We start from the raw sequence: 22,534 nt of genomic DNA, 5'->3' as shown, positions 1-22,534 counted from the left end.
AACTGATTGCGCATATGATGGACTATTTATTATAACAAGGATGGCTGGAAGCGCCTTGTCGAGGCGATGGGTCCCCAACCCGAATAGGACAGGGACACCTGGAGGTGCCTTGTCGAAGCGATGGGTCCCCAACCCGAATAGGACAGGGACACCTGGAGGTGCCTTGTCGAAGCGATGGGTCCCCAACCCGAATAGGACAGGGACACCTGGAGGTGCCTTGTCGAAGCGATGGGTCCCCAACCCGAATAGGACAGGGACACCTGGAGGTGCCTTGTCGAAGCGATGGGTCCCCAACCCGAATAGGACAGGGACACCAGGAGGTGCCTTGTCGAAGCGATGGGTCCCCAACCCAAATAGGACAAGGTTAAGAATATGATTTTCATTGAATTTAATTTAAATTTTTTATAACATTCCCGGGTAATGAATAACCTGATAATATTTGAAAATCTCCTACTACCATCACAGAAAAAGAAAAATGTTGCTTGTGATGTGATGGAGGACTTAGCCAGCTGAGGAATTGAATTCCAATTTAGATGCCAATTTAGTAACCGGTCAGTGATGATGAGGATGATAAATATTTTTGACAAAAACAGGTATTGTAGGCAAAAGTCACTTCTTTGAATGATGTCTATATTTTTTAAACTAATTATGTTTTTAGAACATTTTATTTCTTGGAAAAAATATTTTCACTGTTATATGTAGGAAAAATGACAAGTCTTAACTATCCCACTCATAGATAATAGAAACATGGGAGATAGGCTGTGAACCATTATTAGTAAGAAACCGCCAACATCGTTCACCCATACTACTGCAAATCACATCTACACATGGCAGCGCCCCTTTATTCTTACCCACACACCCAAGGCATAACATTCATTGGCTCTGCCGCTTTGATACTCCCTGCAGTTTGGTAGCACTCTTCGCCATAACTCCTTTTGTTTCTATTATCTGTGATCCTACTATGTATTAATGTAAATAAAGACTTACTATCTTTCCCACTCAAGTTGATGTAGGGTGACCCTTGCGGTGCCGTCTTGAACAGGAAGATCTTGTTCATGTACGGCTTGACCAGCCCGCACTCGGCGTTAATGGTCACCTGCTCAAGGTTGAGGTGCTGTTTGGAGGCCAGGTAGCGCAACAGGGAGATGAAGCAGAGGCCGGTGGTGAAGGCATCGTAGCCCGCCTCGTGGAACTTGGAACCACTGAGCTCGTAACCCTGGAGGTTATCGCAAGACTCCTTTTCTGGAGAGGAAAATCAATATCATACACATATTATTACACTGTGATTTGATAATTAGTCAGTCAGTTTTTCTCCCTAAATTTAGCGAAGGGGGAAGGTAAGAAGTATTTAGGAGGAAAACAAATGCCAGTAGCTGGCTCCACATGCGAGCCGACTTACACAAAAAAGAGTCAGAGAAATGACCTGTTCTCGTGAAGCCGACAACAACTTGAATGAGTGTTCTGCTCGTGTCCATCGAGTTTCACAAACATAAACCAGTGCATCGGTGATCAATCATTTTTCGACGGGTATTTCAACGGAAGATGCTCAAAAGGTCTAGCACATTGATACCTTAGGCACCAGTGCACAATCAGGAAACATGCCCAACAGAGTACAGAGTCTATATACAAAAATACCAAGAGCTTTGAAAGACCGACAATATGAAGATAGACTCAAGGAACTAAGATTACCATCGTTAAAAAAAAGAAGAGAAAGGGGTGACTTGATTGAGACTTTCAAAATTTTATCTGGATATTATAGTTGCCCTGGCTTCCAAGAAATCTTCACCACTGACAAAAATGTAAATCTCCGTGGACACTAAAAAAAAATCAACAAACACTTGCATCAATCCTTGGAAACACTTCCTTGCAAATAGAGTAGTGGAAGCATGGAGATAGAGCATGGAGTGGTAGTAGGAGATTTTCAAACATTGTTGGGTTATTCGTAACCTGGGAATGTTTGTCTTTCTTTAATTAATTAAAAAATTAAAAAAAAAAAAAATGGAACAAACTATCACAACATGTCATCGATGCTACTAATAAAAACCAATTGGTTGGATTATTATTTGGAAAGAAATGATTAACTGATTTTTAAATTTAAAACAACTCAATTATTGTTATATTTAAGCCTTAGACACATTACGCTACATTATGAGCACATAATTTGGGCATGGCATATACGTATTATTAGTTGGGGTGGCACCCTATGCTATAATCTTCCTCGGGAGAGGGGGCAGATCAATTGGGGAACTGCTGCAGAATATCATTTCTTTGTATGGGATCTGTCACTTTGACAGACGACAGCCGCGTAATTACGGCGCTCCGTAAATAGGCAGGAGAGGGGATAGCATAATTTTCAAATATGGCCCGGCTAGCAGATTACGGCGCATATCGTCGCCACGCCCACACTTATAACACATCATCTTTTTAGATGTGACAGGTTTGTATGGGATTGTATGGCGAGCAATATGGAGTGGAGAATGTAAAACGCTTTGAACCTATAGCGTAATCTGTCACCCCCTTTATTATGAAATCAGATATGAGCACATCAGCACAATGCTGCCTGCTCATTAAATAATAATAATAATAAGCTTTGGAAACCATTAACATTATTTGAGAATGAGTCACTTCGACGACTCCTCGTAGCTATTATTATGTTTAAAATATTATTTTCTTTTTTCATATGAAACAAAAACTTTGTAAAGTGACATTTAAATATAAAATAAAACAATAACTACATTTTATACCGCTTATAAATATACACTCTATAACTCTCTTCCAATTCAAAGTAAGGCTTTAAAAGAATAATCACTGTGTTGTACTTTGTTTTGTTTTTCTCTCTCCTTTTCTATCCCCTGTATTTGTAATCGAGCATAATCTATTCTTACCAATGTATTATTGGGTAAGTACTTCTTCTAAATTCCTACCTTGGCCCTGTGCTTATTTATTTCATTTTATGTGTATATCCCTCTCTGTTTCCTTTTTTGTTTCTTCTTCTTTGTTCTACTTAACCTCCCTTTTTTCTATGTGTGTACTGTTTTGAATTTGAAACTTATAATTATGATATTTTTCTACTTTTGTACTGTTTCATATTAGTCCTGGGCGTTGACGATAATTCCATCCAACGCCAACGTCGTTATCGTTGGCGATTTTCAACTGTTGAAAATAACTGTTGAAAATAACGCCGACGTTGACGCAACTATAATTGATTTTTTCTAGTGATTTATTAACTCAGGTCTGTTTTTAGTGCTTAATTCTCCATACTCGATGAAACCTTATTCATTATATTTGTTATTATATTTGTTATTATATTTTTTTAGATAATTTACTAATATCTACATATATTCAAATTATCATAAAGCATTAAACGTTATAAATTATTACTGTCCAAGTATTTCGAATTTCGATGCTTATTCAGCTTAGTTATTTGTAAGAATATAATTTCCAGTTTTGAAAAATTAATAAGATTAGACGTTTTTTAAGAAAAATAAAACCATGACTTACATTATTTGATAGGTTTACTCCAAGCTCAGTCTATTTAAGGTCCAACTTTTTTAGCACAGTTCAGAAGTTTTTACACATAAAATTATTTGTGTACAATATTTACGGTTATTAAGTCATTTAAAGGTTATTTACAGATTGTTTTTTTGCGCATTTCTATATTTTCGAATCCATATTCAAAAACACCAGTTGTCGCACTTTTCCAGCCTTAAGACTGCACCTGCGGTCGGATGTAATTTGTCCAATCTTGGAAAAAATTCGTTCACAAGGAACGGATGTTGCTACAATACCGCTTTGTTCTATGAAGATTTTATCAAATTCGGAAAAAATACTCCATGTTCCTTCCACCATTTCAGGGGACAACTATTTCTTTCAAGAAGATCCTTTTCGAGATACATGTCCAGTTATTCGCAAATTTTGTTATTTGGATTATTCACTGGCTTAATTTTTTCGACTACTGAATTTAATGCATTCCAAAATGATAACGGTTCGTCTGAAGATTCTGTTTTATTGTCAGAAATATCTTGCGAATAGTCTTGTTCTTCCGAGGGAGTAGGTACCCCCCTTAACAAAAGTTCGTGAACTATATTTTTAAACACATTAACAGTGTTGGGATTAGAGTAATAAATCACCATCTGTTCAACTGTTTAATATTTATCATCAGTCCAAAGTTCAATAACACTACGGCACTAACACTTATAATTATTATTCAATTAGAAATTAGTTTAGTCGTCAAATTTATATCAAACACTTATGTATTTTTACATCCTAAGTAAAACAATTAACAAAAACAGATTGAATAGACGCGCGACAAGCCAGTTCACTCAAACTAAACGTATAGGAGATCGACACGATACCATAAATATGCACGATACTAACAAAGAAACAAACAAAAAATAGATCAACATCGTATTAGGGAATCCCTATTAACGGGTGGTTCCCCGGATCATTGATGTATTATTATTATCTCTATGCGCCACACACGTAATAATAATCCTATAATAAAGTTGAAACTGTTGGAAGACGTTGGTTTCGGTGTTGAAAACATTACCCTGTTGAAATATTAAAGACGTTGAAGATATATTTTGCTTGTCGTTGATAAATTTTGTTGTCCCTTGGCGCTGCGTATCGGCCGTATTGGATGGGAAAATCAAAAAACTTCAAAATATTCACCGACAGAAATTACCTACGGAAGAACTCTCAAATTACCGTGCGAAGAACCTGACACTTACGTCGGACATTTACAACGAAAGTTTGACAAAATAAAACCTACTCCGGCCAGTAACCACGGCCCCGGAAAATTCTTTATACATAAAGATCTACAATCAACACACGTCTTCCTACGCACAGACGGTGCAAAGAAACCACTTCAGAATCCTTATGAAAGACCCTTCGAAGTAAAAGAATGTGACGACAAAACGTACGTAATCCTTGCCAATGGAAAAGCAAAAAGAGTCTCCATAGATCGACTCAAGCCGGCCTTCATACAAAACACAGCGGAAATCCCGAGAAAAACGGACGATGACATAGTCCCACATGCCCGGAAAATAACCACACGATCGGGCAGACATGTACATTTCCCTGACAGATATCAAAATAGACAGATAATATTTCATGTCAACAAGACACAATTTTATTAATTGCATTCTTAAGTTCATAACAATAACAATGTATAACGTTTCTATGAGTTCCCAAGGTACAACCAAATTGTAATTATTATTATTACATATAGTAATAACAGGCCAAACAAACGTTTGCGCAGTGTAAGTACATAGATACCTACCTACTGGCGTACGACCGCCGAGAATAAAGAAATGAAGTTGCAATTATTATTATTATGATTCTTAGTACTGAAATTTGAGAACAGTATATGTAATAGTATAATGTAAACAGCTACCAGCTTTATTAAATGTATAGTTTAAGAGCGCACCCACGCTCAACTTATTTTTCAAATACAATATTATATACATATATATATATTTATTTATTTTTTATTATGTAATAATTAAACAGTATTTGCTAACAATAATGATATATAAAAATTAGTTTTCACAATTTTTTTTGAATTTTTTGATGTTTCTCTTTTATGGAAGCAGACGCTTAGATATGTCAGTCATACAATAATGCTCACATCATACATAGTAGCAACCGAACATTGAATCATAATAGCTTTAAGATTTTCAAATCACGAAATCATTTTTAAGTATATAATATAATACAAATAAAGACATAAGTATTAACCTTGTATTATGTAAAATAGAACTCTAGTGATTTAATAATTATAACGAGGACAGTTCTAACGGCCACGGCACATAGCGGCTGCAGGCTTTTCTAAAAAAGGCATAGTTAATTTTCTTCTTTATCATTATTCCTTATCCAAATTAATTATTATGTGTATAACCAACCACAATGTATAACATTACTTTTAAGATTTGTTTCCTTATATCGCGTATAACACTGGAGGGGAGGTATGCAGGGTAACTTATAGGGAGTTCACATCTCCCGAAAATAACAATAATATTTAGAATTCCCCACATTCACGTGCGACTGGTAACATTACAACCTCGCGCGAGATGCCTCACGCGGAAAAATTTTCATTCTCTCTCCAGTGGTCTTAGCCTCCGGTTTAGCCCTAAATCCCCTCTAACGTACGCGATCTGTTTAGTTAACAAAATTATTGTAACGGGAGTTTGTTAAAATATTTGAATTCTGATTTTACACACCGAGAGTAATCACGCAACCTTGGGTTCTGCGGATTGGAGAACCACATAATCATCCAGCCAACATTCCATTTAAATTGGCGATAATTACAATCCTTTTAGTAGACTATGAAATTTTATTTAATGAGCGTAGCAAAGTCCTATTTTAACTAGATTAATAATAAATAATAATAATAATATCATTGACGTCGCTATACCAAATTCCTGTAATATTCAAAAATCTGTTAGCGAAAAAATAAGAAAATACACAGATTTAAGAAATGAAATAAAAAGAATTTGGCATTCTCATACTATAAAAATATTACCATTCGTTATTTCGCCTACTGGCATTATACCTAGCTCTCTAATTAAAAATTTAGGCGTATTAGATCTATCAAAAAATTTATATACAGGGTGTCCGGAAACTCGTAGTACAAGCGGGAAACTGGTGAATCTACATCACATTTGGAGTCGATTTTGTAGTATATTTTTTTTTGATTTGAGCTTTCGTTATCGAGTAAATCGAGTTTGAAGTTGATTTTTTTTTTTTTTTTTTTTAATCAAATTCTTATAAATTATTACTGAAGATCAAAGTACCCAACTAATTAAAACTATTTGAAAGTAAAACAAATGAAGAAACTCGGATTTGAAGCATTATTTTGAAATCATCCTTCATTTAACCCGGTGTAATCATAAAATATTTCTGCTCTGCAGGGTTAAAACATCTGTTGTTCAACCCTAAACACCAGAAAAAAATTTAACCCTAAAATAGCCGAAAAATATTTTTTTTTGGTTTTTTTTTTTTTTGAAAATGCTCAAATCAAAAAACTTTATGTTTTTTTGGGTTCCCCATGTGGTGTAGATTCTCCAGTTTCCCGCTTGTACTACGAGTTTCCGGACACCGTGTATAAAGATGCAAAAGTCGGTCATTTTGAATACATGTAGGATAACAAAAGATTTTTTAAATATTTATGTTGAGGGATCAGTAGCATTTATAGGCCCTGTTAGAAGTTCTACCGAGCCGAACCCTCTGATATGAAAATATCTGGAGACGGTGAATTTTTTTCCCATTTGATATCTGGTGAGTTGACGTGTTGTTGTTCTTGTATTGTTTTGTATTTATTTTACTTATACAGGGTGTCCGGAAACTCGTAATACAAGCGGGAAACTGGTGAATCTACATCACATTTGGAGTCGATTTTGTAGTATATTTTTTTTTTATTTGAGCTTTCGTTATCGAGTAAATCGAGTTTGAAGTTGATTTTTTTTTTTTTTTTTAATCAAATTCTTATAAATTATTACTGAAGATCAAAGTACCCAACTAATTAAAACTATTTGAAAGTAAAACAAATGAAGAAACTCGGATTTGAAGCATTATTTTGAAATCAGCCTTCATTTTTTTTTTTTTTTTTTTTTTTATATTAACTCCACACAGGAGGCCCTGAGGAAAATAATTTCCCTCAGGGCCTATGTCATCTTTGGGGATGCTGTGTGGAGGGTCTAAATGTGACCTAAATGTGTCTAAATTACCCGGTGTAATCATAAAATATTTCTGCTCTGCAGGGTTAAAACATCTGTTATTCAACCCTAAACACCAGAAAAAACTTTAACCCTAAAATAGCCGAAAAATATTTTTTTTTGGTTTTTTTTTTTTTTTTTTGAAAATGCTCAAATCAAAAAACTTTATGTTTTTTTGGGTTCCCCATGTGGTGTAGATTCTCCAGTTTCCCGCTTGTACTACGAGTTTCCGGACACCGTGTATAATGCACTTACATAGTGTTGATTGACTAGCTGATCATTTGTGGAAAAGTGAGTGGAAGGGTTTAGTTTTTCCTATGGGGAAGATTTAACCCGGACAACAAAATCGGAAGTATAAAAAATAAAAAAAATATTAACACTTAAATAACTATTGAAACACATAAATCATTATAAATGCCGATTTACATTCTCTTTTAATATTTTTCTTTTAGTGTGATAATTATATTTTAATTTTTAATCTTTATTTTTAGTTTAAATTTATCTTTATTTTAATGTTGTTTTTCTTTTTTTTAAATGTATAAATTCTTATATTATAAAATGGGGGCCTCAGCACGGGTAAACAACCCAGTGAGGCCAACATTACTGAATTAGAATATGAAATATTGTAAAATAATGTATCAACAATAAAAATAAAACTCTTAACTCCACCATTTTGCATTTGTCTGTCTGTAAATTTGGTTGTAAGTTCCGTTTTAAGATGGTGGCTGTTTTAATGGTTCAGTAAAGATATTTTTTTTAATGTGAAATTGTTGTTTATTTGGATTTTCTTATTTGCATTTGTTCAATACAGGGTGGCGCAGATGGATCGGGTGGTTTTGAAGTGGACTGTACGTCTGGAGTCGGGGAGCCAGGTGTTCGGCGGTCTTCGTGCTGTGGTGGGGGGGACGGGAAGTTTCAGTTGCAGACTGGCAGTCAGTCGCGATGGCTACGTGGTCCGTTGAGCATCGTGTTTTCGCAGTGGAAGAGTTTATACGCAATAACGAGTCAATTGATGCTGTGACGCGTGCCTTTCGCCGGCGTTTCAACATCCCACCTCACGGTAGTGTTCCTAAGCGAGATACGATATTGAGTTGGGTGCATAATTTCCGCACTACTGGTTCATGTGCTCCAAAATGGACGTCTAGACCTCGAACAATAAGAACGCCTGAGAACGTGGAGCATGTGAGACGTGATGTCATTACGAGCCCACGTCGATCAACGAGACATCGTGCTTAAGCTATTGGAATGTCACGTCGGAGCCTTCAAAGGATTCTTAACAAAGAACTGAAATTCCACCCCTATAAAATCATGGTGGTCCAGAAGATTCTCCCAACAGACCATCTTCAAAGGCATCAGTCTAGCCAACGGATGTTGGAGTTATTGGAAGATGAAAACCTGATTATCATGATGTCTGACGAGGCTCACTTTCACATTAACGGCTACGTCAACAAGCAAAATTGCCGTTACTGGGCCGACACTAACCCAAGAGACCTACACTAACGGCCTCTCCATAGTGACAAAGTGACGGTTTGGTGTGGGGTTTCTAAGGTAGGGATAATTGGGCCTTACTTTTTTTTAAATGAAAGGGAGCAGGCGGTTACTGTTAATTCGCAGTGTTATGTGAACATGATTGAAGAATTTCATCTCCCACAACTTGAAGAGAACAATTACGACATGGACAATACATGGTTCCAACAAGACGGGGCAACTGCACATACCGCTAGGATATCAATGCAAGCTGTACGCGCTCTGTTCCCTGGCCGTTTGATTTCCCGTAATGGAGATCTCCACTGGCCCCCTCGCTCACCGGACCTCACGGTATGTGATTTCTTCTTATGGGGCTATCTAAAAGCAAGGGTGTACATGAACAAACCCCGGACCATTCAGGAGTTGAAGGCAGCAATTCACAACGAAATCACATTAATTCCTGGTGATGTGCTTGAGCGGGCAATGCGGAACGTTAAGGACCGACTCCAAGAATGCGTCGCTCGAGAAGGAGGGCATTTGATGGATGTAATTTTTAAAAACTAACTTTACAAATTTTTTGTTAATAAACTTCCATTGTTACTACACGTTTTGCACTTTATTTCAATCCAATACCTTTAAAATTGACAGTTTGACAAGTATTTTAAAACCACCCGATCCATCTGCGCCACCCAGTATTATGATACCTACCTGCCTGAAGAAAATTTCAGAAAAGAATTGTCATTGAGATGGTGAAATTTCTTTGGACAAATTGTACCTAAGGTATTTGAAATGAAAAAAAAATTGTGAAATATTTATGGATTATAATTACGTAAGGTTTTTAAGTACCTATTTACAAATCGTGTGTGTGATCAAATCAAATGTGTGAGGTTTACTAGTTTAATTATTCTATCAAGGCCAAAGGGATATCTTAAGTCTTAACAGTACATATGAAAAAAAATTCCAAATTATAAAACAACTTACCATACGAAGGAATTTGAAATGGGTCTTCAGACATCCTGGTCATAAGGTTTGCTAGATTCACATACGGTATGAGCTCTTTAAATTCTGGCAAACTCGCAATGTACATTGTATCCAAGATTCTGTAAATAAATACAAAATAAAAATTTACTGCAGGAAATAATTATAAACACGAACTTCCACAAAGTTAAACATTTATAGCAGTAATGCACAACCTTTTTAGCAGGCAGGCTTCTTTCCCTGTGTTTCAACCATCGGCGGCCCGCAGATTGTGTAACGGAGAAAACTACAAACCCCGGACTGAGATCGATTCTTCAAGATATCGATCGATGAGAGACATCTTTATTGCTACCCGTGAGCTGCGCAGTAGATTGCGCAGAGAAGAGGAGAATCATTAATTTCTCCAGCCAGTCAGATTTTGGGAGCGGAGCAGACCACTTGTGACTTGCGGAATCATCGGCGACCAGTACCACAACATGGCGGGTTGGAAGAAACTTTCACGTAAATCATCATTTAACTTTAGATAGTTTTACGGGTTATCTTTATCCTTTTAAATCTTTTTATTTCTAGAAGAAATAAATGGCGCCCTTTATAAATTCACCTCTTAACTTTTATGATGACTTTCATTTATAAAATTCAACATGCAGATGCTCTTCGAGTCCTGCACACGGCCCTGAGAATCCTTTAGTTTAAAAAAATAGAGTCTCCTCTGCTACTTCATTTATTTAATTAACCTAACATTGTACTAGCTTCCATTTTGAATAAACGATTATTTGTTAAACTCATCCTTCTTTAATTTACAGTTGATTGAATATGTTTTTATTTCAGAATACACACAATCCATATTTGATTAACATTTTTATTAGTGTTGCTTTATGGGTATAACTAATCATAATCATACAATCTCTCTTTAAAATCGTTATAATGGCGCCTGCAACGTGTGTATATCGGTTGAATTTTTTTTGTAAATTTTTTTTATTTTGAATGTCATCTTTTTCACCCTAGTAGGTAGAATTTTTTTTTTTAGACACGTGTGGTCAATATCATTTTGGTCGTGTTTAAAGTTTTTTCAACGTTGTGGTTTGGTTCACCGATGATTTCGTAAGTTCACACTTTTTTCTTCTTCTTAGTTAAAATTTATTTTATTTTGGTTCCCGCTTTCAAATCTGAACTCATCTTGTGCCTCTAGCTATATCTTGAGTATTTACTCATTATTTACCACGTTTTATACGTAGTTTTTTAAAATCCTAACGAGATAATGGTTATTGTGTGCCTAATTTGTTTTATTTTGTCCTAACAGAGTATTTAGGTACATATTTCATCGTTCACGAATGGCGCTAGAAATGATCATGATGCGGACAGTAGTTCTTCGCATCTCATTTAAAAAAAAAAATACGGAGTAAGTTATTTATTTAACCTCTACTATAACTTTAACATCATGCGATTGTTAATTTTTCTTTGAATTTCAGTAAATGAAACTATATTATAGGTTCCTTAATTTCCGTAATTGTATTATTTCGAAATATTATAGCAACCTTATTGATCCGTAATTTCCTTTCAATAATAACCTTTTTTTCACCTTATAAAGTTAATATTACGTTTTAAGTCATGTGGATGATTGTTACATAAAAGTGTTCAACTCTTAGTAAACCATTTACACATATTATTGTGTTGTAACGATTTTATAAAGAGATATATTGATTAATTATGCCCAAGAGCAACACTAATAAAAATGTTAATCAAATATGGATTGTGTGTATTCTGAAATAAAAACATATTCAATCAACTGTAAATTAAAGAAGGATGAGTTTAACAAATAATCGTTTATTCAAAATGGAAGCTAGTACAATGTTAGGTTAATTAAATAAATGAAGTAGCAGAGGAGACTCTATTTTTTTAAACTAAAGGATTCTCAGGGCCGTGTGCAGGACTCGAAGAGCATCTGCATGTTGAATTTTATAAATGAAAGTCATCATAAAAGTTAAGAGGTGAATTTATAAAGGGCGCCATTTATTTCTTCTAGAAATAAAAAGATTTAAAAGGATAAAGATAACCCGTAAAACTATCTAAAGTTAAATGATGATTTACGTGAAAGTTTCTTCCAACCCGCCATGTTGTGGTACTGGTCGCCGATGATTCCGCAAGTCACAAGTGGTCTGCTCCGCTCCCAAAATCTGACTGGCTGGAGAAATTAATGATTCTCCTCTTCTCTGCGCAATCTACTGCGCAGCTCACGGGTAGCAATAAAGATGTCTCTCATCGATCGATATCTTGAAGAATCGATCTCAGTCCGGGGTTTGTAGTTTTCTCCGTTACAATTGTGCACCACTGGTATAAAGCTTTCGCAAAGTATTTTCAATCTGTCTATAATCAGGAAAAAGTTAATTTTGAATGTTATGTGCCAGGACTATTTGGATCAACAATTGTATTCAAAATGTCGAAACCGTGGATTTCAGTTTAGCAATAAAAAAAAATTAAACCAAAAACATAATTTGGTCCTGATTTAATTCAACCCTTTGTTATTAACCTTTCCCTTACTGTGCTAAAAAATACACGCGTTCCGGTGCTGTGTATTCAATACACATCTCAAAATAAGCAATTTAATATCGGAAAAATATGAATATTCATAGCTCATCGATTATGTTTATTATATTTTATATCAAACGTGATAATAATTGTAATTTAATTGCTGAAAACATGAAAAAACCATCGGCAGATGCTAAAGAAACGTGAGGGGTCCACATCTAACGACGGTTCGCGGCCAACTGGCTAGCGGCGCGGCTGGCGGCTGGCACAAACACAGCTGTGCGGTCGTAGGTATCGATGGTCTAAATCAAAAACTACAACTGCAGAAGTGTGGATGTCTCATGTTCCCGCATAGCGAATTAAAGCGGGACATCAATAGTGTGTCATTTCCTCTCACACTCTTCGCTTATTAGTATCACACGGTTGATTGTATTGGTGTATTTGTTCCCGATTTTTAACAAAAAACTCTGATTTTTAATTGAATTTGAAAACTATGTAATATATTATTTTTTGATTCAGTACATAAATGTATAACGGAGGAATACCTAAAATCTGAACCCAGAATTTATTATATTTATAGAGTTATTAAAAGCAATGTATGTGTAGTGAATACACACCACAGATGAGGAAAGGTTAAGGTATGTTCAGTACTATTGTCTAAGCCACTTCTACAAAATATATTTAATCTTACGATTAAAAATGTTTCGTAAACTATGGAAGCTTTCGAAGGCCACCCCTCTACACGATTCTTGTGATTCTTTCCACACATGCTAAGGTCTTGGAAATAATTATTCACAAATATATACAAACCAAAGTTGAACCATTCTTGATGGAACAACAACATGGATTTAGACGTGCCGATAAACAACTACAAATTTACAAATTACATGGCGAGAGAACTTGATAACGGTTCCATGAAAATTCAACACACCTTTAAAAAGCGATATAGAGTCATTAAAAATGATGAAACAAAAACTAGGTTTAATAGTTACTTATGTAACCTATTTAACCCAGTTTTTGTTTCATCACTTTTCATGACTTTATATTACTTTTTGTAGATGTGTTGAATTGTCATTTTGATGACATACCCGGTCACCGATTTAAATCAGTCTATGAAAATTGTGACCTACCTTGGGAAAGTGCATTTTGCAAAGTCCTTAAATTCCTGATAATCTTCTGGAAGCGGGGAGAAGAACTGATTGAGGATGTGGATCAGATCCAATAGCAAGCAATGGCCGACTACGAGCTTGCCCTGAAAAAACATAAGAACAAATTCATTGTTTTTCCACATTCCACATTTCCTATTGTAATAATAATAAGTGATCATTCCGGTATGTGGGGAGGTCAGTGACAATGTGAGTGAGTCAATGTAATAAGATCTGAATATCCTACGGTAGCGCTGCGCTACATGACAGCAACATGAACGTATTCTTTTGCACTGTAATGGGATAAGACATAACGGGTTATAAAATATTTTCATTCCAAGAAAATAAAAATTAATGTATAACTGAGTTTAAAAACGATTCTCACGAAGCTCTTTTACAAGGTTCTCCAAGGGACTAAAAAGCAAAACGTCTTAAAAGGAACGGCCATGGATTTTTCCATTCAAAACTTGAATTTGGATTTGAGGCCAAAATACCCAACCAAACCGAATAATTATTTTTTGTATGAGCCGTTCCTCTTAAGCATCAAATCTTCACAAGTGGAAACGCTGTATGAGGGTTTTACTTATTTTGTTAATGTATTGTATTATGCAAAACAAAAAAAATATCATTCAACTAACTAACTAACCATCACATTGTTTCTCCGTAGAGGTAGGCAGAGAGGATAGAAAGCCTCACAAATTTGCCTTGGCACACACTCCTTGCTTCATTCACATCCATACATACTCTTTTAATTCTGACTCTTGACATGGCCCGACTAAAGTAGTTGATTCATTTGATCGTGTCATGTCTTCCAAGTCATGCCCAAGCGTCCCCGACCTATTCTACCATTCACTTCCACATCATATATTCTCCTTCTAATAATAATAATAAATGGATAATTTATATAGTGCCACTTTTGTAAAACATCACCTCAAAGGCGGTACACTCCTATCTTTTTAAATAATATTATGTATATGAAATATAAACAAAATTTGAGATAAGAAGTCATATTATAAACAAGCCCTGCACCTTGTGTGGTCTGCAATTATTGCAAGTCCATAAAATAAGATTATGAATCAAATAAACACACTACAATAATAGAAGGAATGCAATGGAGATTATCACTAACTGACTGACTAACTTGGACGGAGGTGACTCCTCCCTAGCCATATTCCTAGACATAGCCAAAGCATTCAACACGGTTTCCCTCCCCATACTTCTTGAAAGGCTATCTCATATAGGAATCCGGGACAGAACATTAGACTGGTTCTCCTCATACCTAACTGGCAGATCGCAAACCGTGAAAATTAACAATAGAGATGTAAGTAAATAATTAAAATACCTTAGTGAAAATCTATTATTGGTTAAATAATTTAACACTTACTACACCATACCTTGTAATAATTATAACTGTTGGTTTTCCAAATAAAATAAAAATAAAATAAAAAATAAGTAACCCTCCACCAATTCAATTCGAAGTCCCACAAGGAAGTGTCCTAGACCCTTTTCTATTCCTTAATTAATAATTTCTGTAACCTACACATAACTGGAAAACTAATATCTTTTGCAGATGACACTGTGCTACATAAAAATTGGAAAGTAGCTCAAAATGGCCTTTTAAAGAATTGGTTAGATGATAATCTCCTTACTCTCAATGCTGGAGAAACTAAATTTTTATCCTTCAGTCTGTCATCTGCTACCCAACCTACAATAAAAAAATGATAATTTACTCCTGTCCAAGGCCTGATTCTTCCTGTAACTGTCCAAACTTGGCACAAGTCACAATATAAATATCTGGGGGTCTTGATTGATCAACATCTATGTAGGGATCAGCACATAGCCAGCCTAAATCACCGCATTCGCAAGCTATTTTGTGTGTTTCGAACTCATAGAAATATCCTTACTCCTACAAAACTCAAGATATTCCTCAATTTGACATTTTATCGAGTATAAGGTTTTAAATATACGTCAACTCCATTTAAAATTTATGCTATCACATTTCTTGTACAAATACAATAAAAAAACACTCTTACAACACAATCACACCACACCAGAAATATAATCAAACAACACTACAATGTACCTAAACCTCATACTACATCAGCCCAAAGACGATTCACCTTCCTAGCTCCTAAAACCTTCAACCTTCTCCCTGATATCCTAAAATACTAAACTCAGCTCCATACTTTCAAAACACAAATAACTCTATGGACCCTTACATCTGCAATACATTTCAATTTTAACACCCGTACATTCAACACTTTAACCCCATCACACATCTCACATTCCTTAATTGACTTAATTCATAAAAAATACTTATCATGTTGTATTAATTATTAACTTATTATTTGTCACATGAAATATTAACGAAATCGGAATTGTATAATTTACTAACTATTATATTGTTATTATGAAAATCTTCAATCTGTAAACTTCACCCGCCATAACACAGGGGCATTCCTACATCCCTTGCATGGCGGTTGAAATTAAATTCAAAATGTATCATCCAATGTAAATTTTCTTTGAAATAAAAAAATAAATACATAATGCCTGAAAGGAGAGAAGCTCCCAATGTTGTGAATCACACTGTGTGGGATAAGATGTGTTGATAAGATGTAGGTATAAATTTATTGTTTATGCATTATTGTATGACGCATGTGTAACTGTTTATAAATTACTTACGGATTTGCTTATCTTCCTGATGACTTGGGAAAAGCCGACAGCATCTTCCAGTTCCTCCCACTGCTTGCATATTTTTTCTTCTACTTTACTCTTCAGTTCTTCTTTTGTCAAGGCCTTCGATACACAAAGCACTCTGAAAGAAAGCCAAATAAAAGATTAATATAATATGTAGAATATGGTTGACAAAGGATGTTTATCGTTTAAATTCTTTTTTTCTCACATGTCTTCTATGAAAACGAAAAAAGGCAGAAAATACAAGAATGTCGAACGTTTCTAATCAAATACCCATAGAATTTGAAAAACATACATTATTTCTGATTGAAATTCTTTTTTGACTTAGGTACTAGCACACGGACCTGTGACAAATCACGGGACAGTCATAGAGGCACTTACGAATATCTCATTGAAACGTGTTCAACTATTATCAAACGAGTAGCAGTGCACGGGGACTGGATTCGGTAGTTTCCGGTCGTTCGGCATTAGAGCGTTGAGAGCTTTGAAAATCAAATTGGACTAACTGGTGGTAAAAAAGTAACAATTTTCTTCACTTTGTATCTCACCTTTGAGGGTCTAAATTCTCAACAAATCAGTATCAATTTTGAAAATGACAATGAAATTTATTTTTCCTCAAAAATATTATATTACAGGTAGGTCATCGTCTAAATTCACCAAACACACACTTCCAATTTTTTTTAATTAATCTTAAATTCAAATCAAAAGTTCTAGTGCTTATAAATATTTATTTAACTGTCATAAATCACCATAACATGAAACAACATTTAAGTTCCATATTTTCAAAATTTACAGTGTAATTGCTAGCAAATACCCTAGATTGTCAATAATAATCATGCATAAAATCCATTAAGAGTGGGTTATAGGGTATAATGGTGATTTGCTGGAAAACAGCTCCCTAAAACGGCTTAATACTACCTTTCGTATGTCATTCTCAGACTTCATATTTTTTTATACCAATTAATGGACTATTATTTTTCAGTCTGCCTATTTTTTTTGTAGTTGTTGTAGGCATTCGACTATAAAAAATAAAAACATTGATACACCATACAACCCACTTTTAAAACTTCGATCCATGATTATCGCATTAAAAACGCTTTTACACAATATTTTTAATTTAAAATATGTATATAATACACACATCTGTAGAAGTACGGCCTCTTATTATCGTTATGATATCTGTGGATATTAACAATTAAATAAATACTTCATCTTGCACCAAATTTTCAAGACATTTCACAGTATTTTACTTATTACGGGTGAGAAGCCCCCGTGAACGGTACTGAAGCTATCGCTCCCTGTTTCACGGCGTATATATTTCGAAAATGCCATCAAAATGTTTCATTAATGGGTCTAAAAGTAGAATACCGACTCACTTGAAGCATTGCAATAATCTAATGAAGCTACAAAAACAGTAATTACTCACAAATTCTCTTTTTTCATGTAAATTTGACGTATTGTATTTTTTCAAGTGTCATATTTTAAAACTCAACATTTAATATGCGTTCCTTTTCCTAACGGTTAGCACTAACGTCATGTTGTTTACTGGCGGCATCTTTATGCAAGTGTGTGTGAGAGAATTCATTGTCTTTACGCGCTCTGACCAAGTGGGAGAGTGAACGTTTTATCATAGGGCACGTTTGGTAATTGAACCAAAAATTACCAATATTATTTTTCTCTTTGTAGATCAATATTATGATTTATCCATGGCAGCCGGAAAAAATACTCCAAACAAGGTATGCTTCAAGTAACGAATAAATGAAAAAAGATTATTGTTTAGTTGTACTAAATAACACAGAATAATTTAACAAATATATAAATAAAAAAATAAAATTTCTTTTATTTCTCGAGGTCAATTTATTAATGATGTTATTAATATGTATAGATATTCTATCAAATATAAAATTAAGAAATTCACCAAATAAATCCACCTTCGATTTTCTCGAAAACGAAAGCTCAAATAAAAAAAGTCATAACCCAAAATTGTCAATAAATGAAAGGTTATTCACAAGTTATCCCTTTATAGGACAACTTTTTTTAAACGATACGCCCTTAATGGTTTTATTTATGTATTCTATATTCATTTTGATGAACAGAAAAAAACTTTTTTTTTCTTAGCTTTTTTGAAATTTTCGATTTTCCAGCGGGTTTTTTTCTGACCGGTGTCCATTTAAAAAAAATGATATAAAATTATTGTTTTCATTACAAAACGACAGGTTGGTAAGGAAAATGTACTTTTATTTATTTGCGTTACAGGGGAATAACTGCTTTGATAATGTTATAGAGAAACTGACCAGGACGCGATTTTCGTAAATTTACTCAACATGTGCGAACTTCGGGCGGTTGGTTCGATTCAAGACCTCTGTGCGTTACCTCAGAATGATTACAACCCAAGGGCTTATAACTTGTAAACATAAAGAAATATAAACCTTAATGTTGCAGGTCTCAAAACTATCCGTTTTTAGCTTATGACCTATAAAGGGTTTTACCGTTTATACCACGAGTTTCCGAACACCGTGTAAAACAAACTATATGTATCGGAAATGTTCCTCAACACTAATGACAACAGCAAGTGAATGATTAAACATTTATAAAAAATGTCAAATTAAATGCTTTACCAAAATAGTAGGTTATGCAAATAAGTCATACCTTTTTACTAAGTTGTTTGTTTTACTTAATATTTCACATTCATATTATACGATCATTGCTTTGCGACAAACGCACATGTGATGTTATATTTTAACATGTTAATTAATGTACAACTACCGCCCTCTAGTGACAAAAAAATGAAGACATTTTGACAGTTTGCGAAATTTCGCTATCATATAACAAGCGCTTAAAATGTATGAAAGTAAATCAAGCCTCACAAATCACACCGCTAGGAGGCGCTAGTGTAGGGTATTGCCATCAGAATGTAAAGAAAATGTCAGAAGTTGAAGGTATTATAACCATTCTATATTATTTTCAGCTAGTAATAAAATAAATAAATGATACCTTTGGTTGGTTTCAAGGAACAACTTGCTATCGAATCTATCTTCGAGTTCTTGGTAGACTAGTTTTCTCACAAAGGCATTCAGATTAGCAAACTCCAGTTTTCCCTCATTGGTGCCACTCACAAAGTTGTTAACTTGCTCACTGGAAATGTTAGAAATAATGTATTATTTGCAGACAGGAAAAATATTCATTATATATCTATGAATCCAAATCCCAAACATTTCAAAATGATTTATGTTTTCAGGGAAAATAGAATATTTACCAAATTTCTTCAATTTGTTGAGCATGTTCAGACGGAATGGCAATGGGGGGTTCTTTGGAAACTTTGGCATCACTCTCATTGCACTTGGCGGACAGAACTTCCCGGTCGTAAGTGTTCTTTTCTTCCAGATCTTCTCTCATCTTCAATTCCTCGGATGTAGAAAGATAAGATATACCTAGGAAACAAAAAAATTGTAATTATATTTTATATCATTGATCTTGTTTGTTCATTGTTCCTTGAAAAATCTTGTATTCATGAATATTCAAAATTAAATAATGTTTTTTTCTTGAAAATATATGTCATATTACCTTCATAAAACAGCTTGTTGAAATCAAATTTCTGAGCTGCCAGGAAGTCCATGGAAGAACTCTGGCATGAGAATATTTTATCTGGAGCATGACTATGTTGTGGTCGGGGAAAAGTGTAGAAGTTAAAAGCGCTATGGCGGAACGTTTTAGATTCCTCGTCCCATCTGAAGGCACAGAGACCAAACTGCACGAGGAGGAAGTCAGAGGATGACGACAAAACGTTCTGATAGTATTCGGATGGAGTGTCGAAAGCATTCACTCCCTGGCCAGTCCGCAGCCCAGTAAATTCTCCATCGATGCACAGAAAGTCGGCGCCTGATATGGCCATCTCAATATCGGGCATCAACTTCTTAAAATCTAAAGGGAACACACAATTTGGGTTATGTTTTGATTACACTTAAGGTTATGTTTTGATTACATTAAAGTTACAACAGAATATTGTTAAATACTCACTTGATCTTGTTACTTCCATTTTAGTTATAATTGTTTACAACCAATAGCAGTCAACAATATAAATAGTCTGTAAAACATTCGACGCACTGATTCCAAATTCGGAAAACTTTGACGCGGCACTAAAATTGAAAATTTGACAATTTGAAAAGATAAACAGAAACAAAGAAATGGAGTTACTCTTAAAGTAATATCCTGATAGAATGTAATATCGCTAATATCTTCTACGCCAAAGTCAACTCGTACCATAAACAAACCACTCACTTAAAAAACTAGCGAAAAGAAAACTTTCTATTTCGATCAGCCAACCTGCGGCCCGCGGGCCAAAAGCGGCCCTCCAAGGTTATGTTTAAAGATCTGATTTATAAATTATTGGTATAAAAATACTGAATAAAACTTGTTTAATCGAAATCAGCGTTTGTTGATCTACATAAATATATTTTTGAAGGCAATAATATTTTTCACTGGACTTCCTTATTGGGTATTAAAAACCAAATTATTAAAATTTAGATTAATTATTGGAAACAAAACTATTAAAATTAAGAAAATTATATGAATATAATACATCTTCTTATTAACAAAATAAATAATAAACTCATACATACAAATACAGAACTCATTAAAACGTCCCAAGTACACACTCACTTTACACGGCAACACGATAAAATACATTTAAACACCATACTTACTCATTATGGCAAGCAATCCATTGGTTAAGAGGGAAGCAACATATACAATTGCCTCCCAGACGAAATTAAAAATGAAAAAAGTGTAGGTACATTTAAAAAAAAATTGTTCAGTTTTATGCTCAATCAACAAAACAATGAAAGTGAATAATATCAGTGTGTAATATATTTATGTGTAATATATATGTTATTTCTAGTTAAATAAGTGAAAAATGTAATTTTCTTTTATCTAGAATAAAAAATAAAAATAAATGTATAACAAAATCATAAGGGTTTTCTAGGTGTATACATTTTTTGTGAATACCGCACAAAGTTTCAACTGCTTCCAGCGTTCGTAGCCAGTAGCACTGCGGCATCCCCATTATATCCATTTGTGGTAAGTAGTGAGGCGGAGGGAGTGTGGAAGGGAAAGAGGAAGGTTGGAAGTATCTTACAGATCTGCTCACTAAACATTCCTGATGGTAGCTTCTCACCGGGAATACACAAAATGCCGCTACTACAAATAGCACTCATAAACAAAATATGTATACGAAAAAAATAATTTATTATTTATAATTTTTCTGAAAAAATAAGAAAATACACAGATTAAAGAAATGAGATTAGAAGAATTTGGCATTCTCAGACTAAAAAATATTACCATTTGTTATTTCGGCTATTGGCATTATACCTATTTCTCTCTCATTCAAAATTTAGGCGTATTATATCTGTAAAAGAATTTATATATAAACATGCAAAAATCAGTCATTTTAAATACATGTATTATTACCAAAGATTTTTAAAATATTTATATTGAGGGAGCAATAGGATTTATAGGTCCAGTTAGGAGTTCTACCGAGTCGAACCATCTGATTTGAAAATATCTGGAGTCGGTGAATTATTTTTCCATTTGATCTCCGGTGAGTTGACGTGTTGTTCTTGTAATGTTTTGTATTTATTATGCTTATATAATGACTAGATGATCATTTGTGAAAAAGTGTGTGGAAGGGTTTAGTTTTTCCTATGGGGAAGATTTAACCCGGACATAAAGTCAAAAAACTATCATGAGACACCGCATCACATGATGTATTTACTAGCAAAGCGCCGAAATATGCCCTACCAACTTAAAATATGCACTATCAACGCAAACATTTGCACTACCAACACAAATCTAGCGTTACCGACTTAATAATATGCACTATCGACAAAAACATATTCACTACCGACGCAGAAGAATTAATATTATTTTTAACATCTAACTTTTTTATAAAAATGAATGATGTTGAAAAATGTGTAAAAAGATTTTGTTTGTGTATGTAGCTAGTCGTGAACC

General features: G+C 34.4%; 1 protein-coding gene across 3 annotated transcripts in view; it reads right to left on the bottom strand.

The window, feature by feature from the left end:
- Positions 1-20,691, bottom strand: part of LOC149419202 (poly(A)-specific ribonuclease PARN-like) — a 121,306-nt gene extending 100,615 nt beyond the window's left edge. For all 3 annotated transcript variants that reach the window (XM_089638147.1, XM_089638149.1, XM_089638148.1), the window contains exons 1-8: positions 20,543-20,691; positions 20,090-20,446; positions 19,782-19,956; positions 19,520-19,660; positions 16,514-16,646; positions 13,817-13,938; positions 10,164-10,282; positions 988-1,242 (exon numbers count right to left, since the gene is read on the bottom strand). In XM_089638147.1, coding sequence (XP_089494273.1) covers positions 988-1,242; positions 10,164-10,282; positions 13,817-13,938; positions 16,514-16,646; positions 19,520-19,660; positions 19,782-19,956; positions 20,090-20,446; positions 20,543-20,561 — 1,321 coding nt within the window. In that variant the 5' untranslated portion in view covers positions 20,562-20,691. The remainder of the gene's footprint in view (positions 1-987; positions 1,243-10,163; positions 10,283-13,816; positions 13,939-16,513; positions 16,647-19,519; positions 19,661-19,781; positions 19,957-20,089; positions 20,447-20,542) is intronic.
- Positions 20,692-22,534: the final 1,843 nt, after the last annotated feature.

The sequence above is a fragment of the Hesperophylax consimilis genome, chromosome 12 (assembly GCF_061612785.1).
Source record: "Hesperophylax consimilis isolate HC1 chromosome 12, BYU_Hcon_1.0, whole genome shotgun sequence".
Classification (NCBI taxonomy): Eukaryota; Metazoa; Arthropoda; class Insecta; order Trichoptera; family Limnephilidae; genus Hesperophylax; species Hesperophylax consimilis.
Note: the sequence above shows the minus strand (reverse complement) of the source record. Positions and strands in the feature narration are given on the sequence as shown.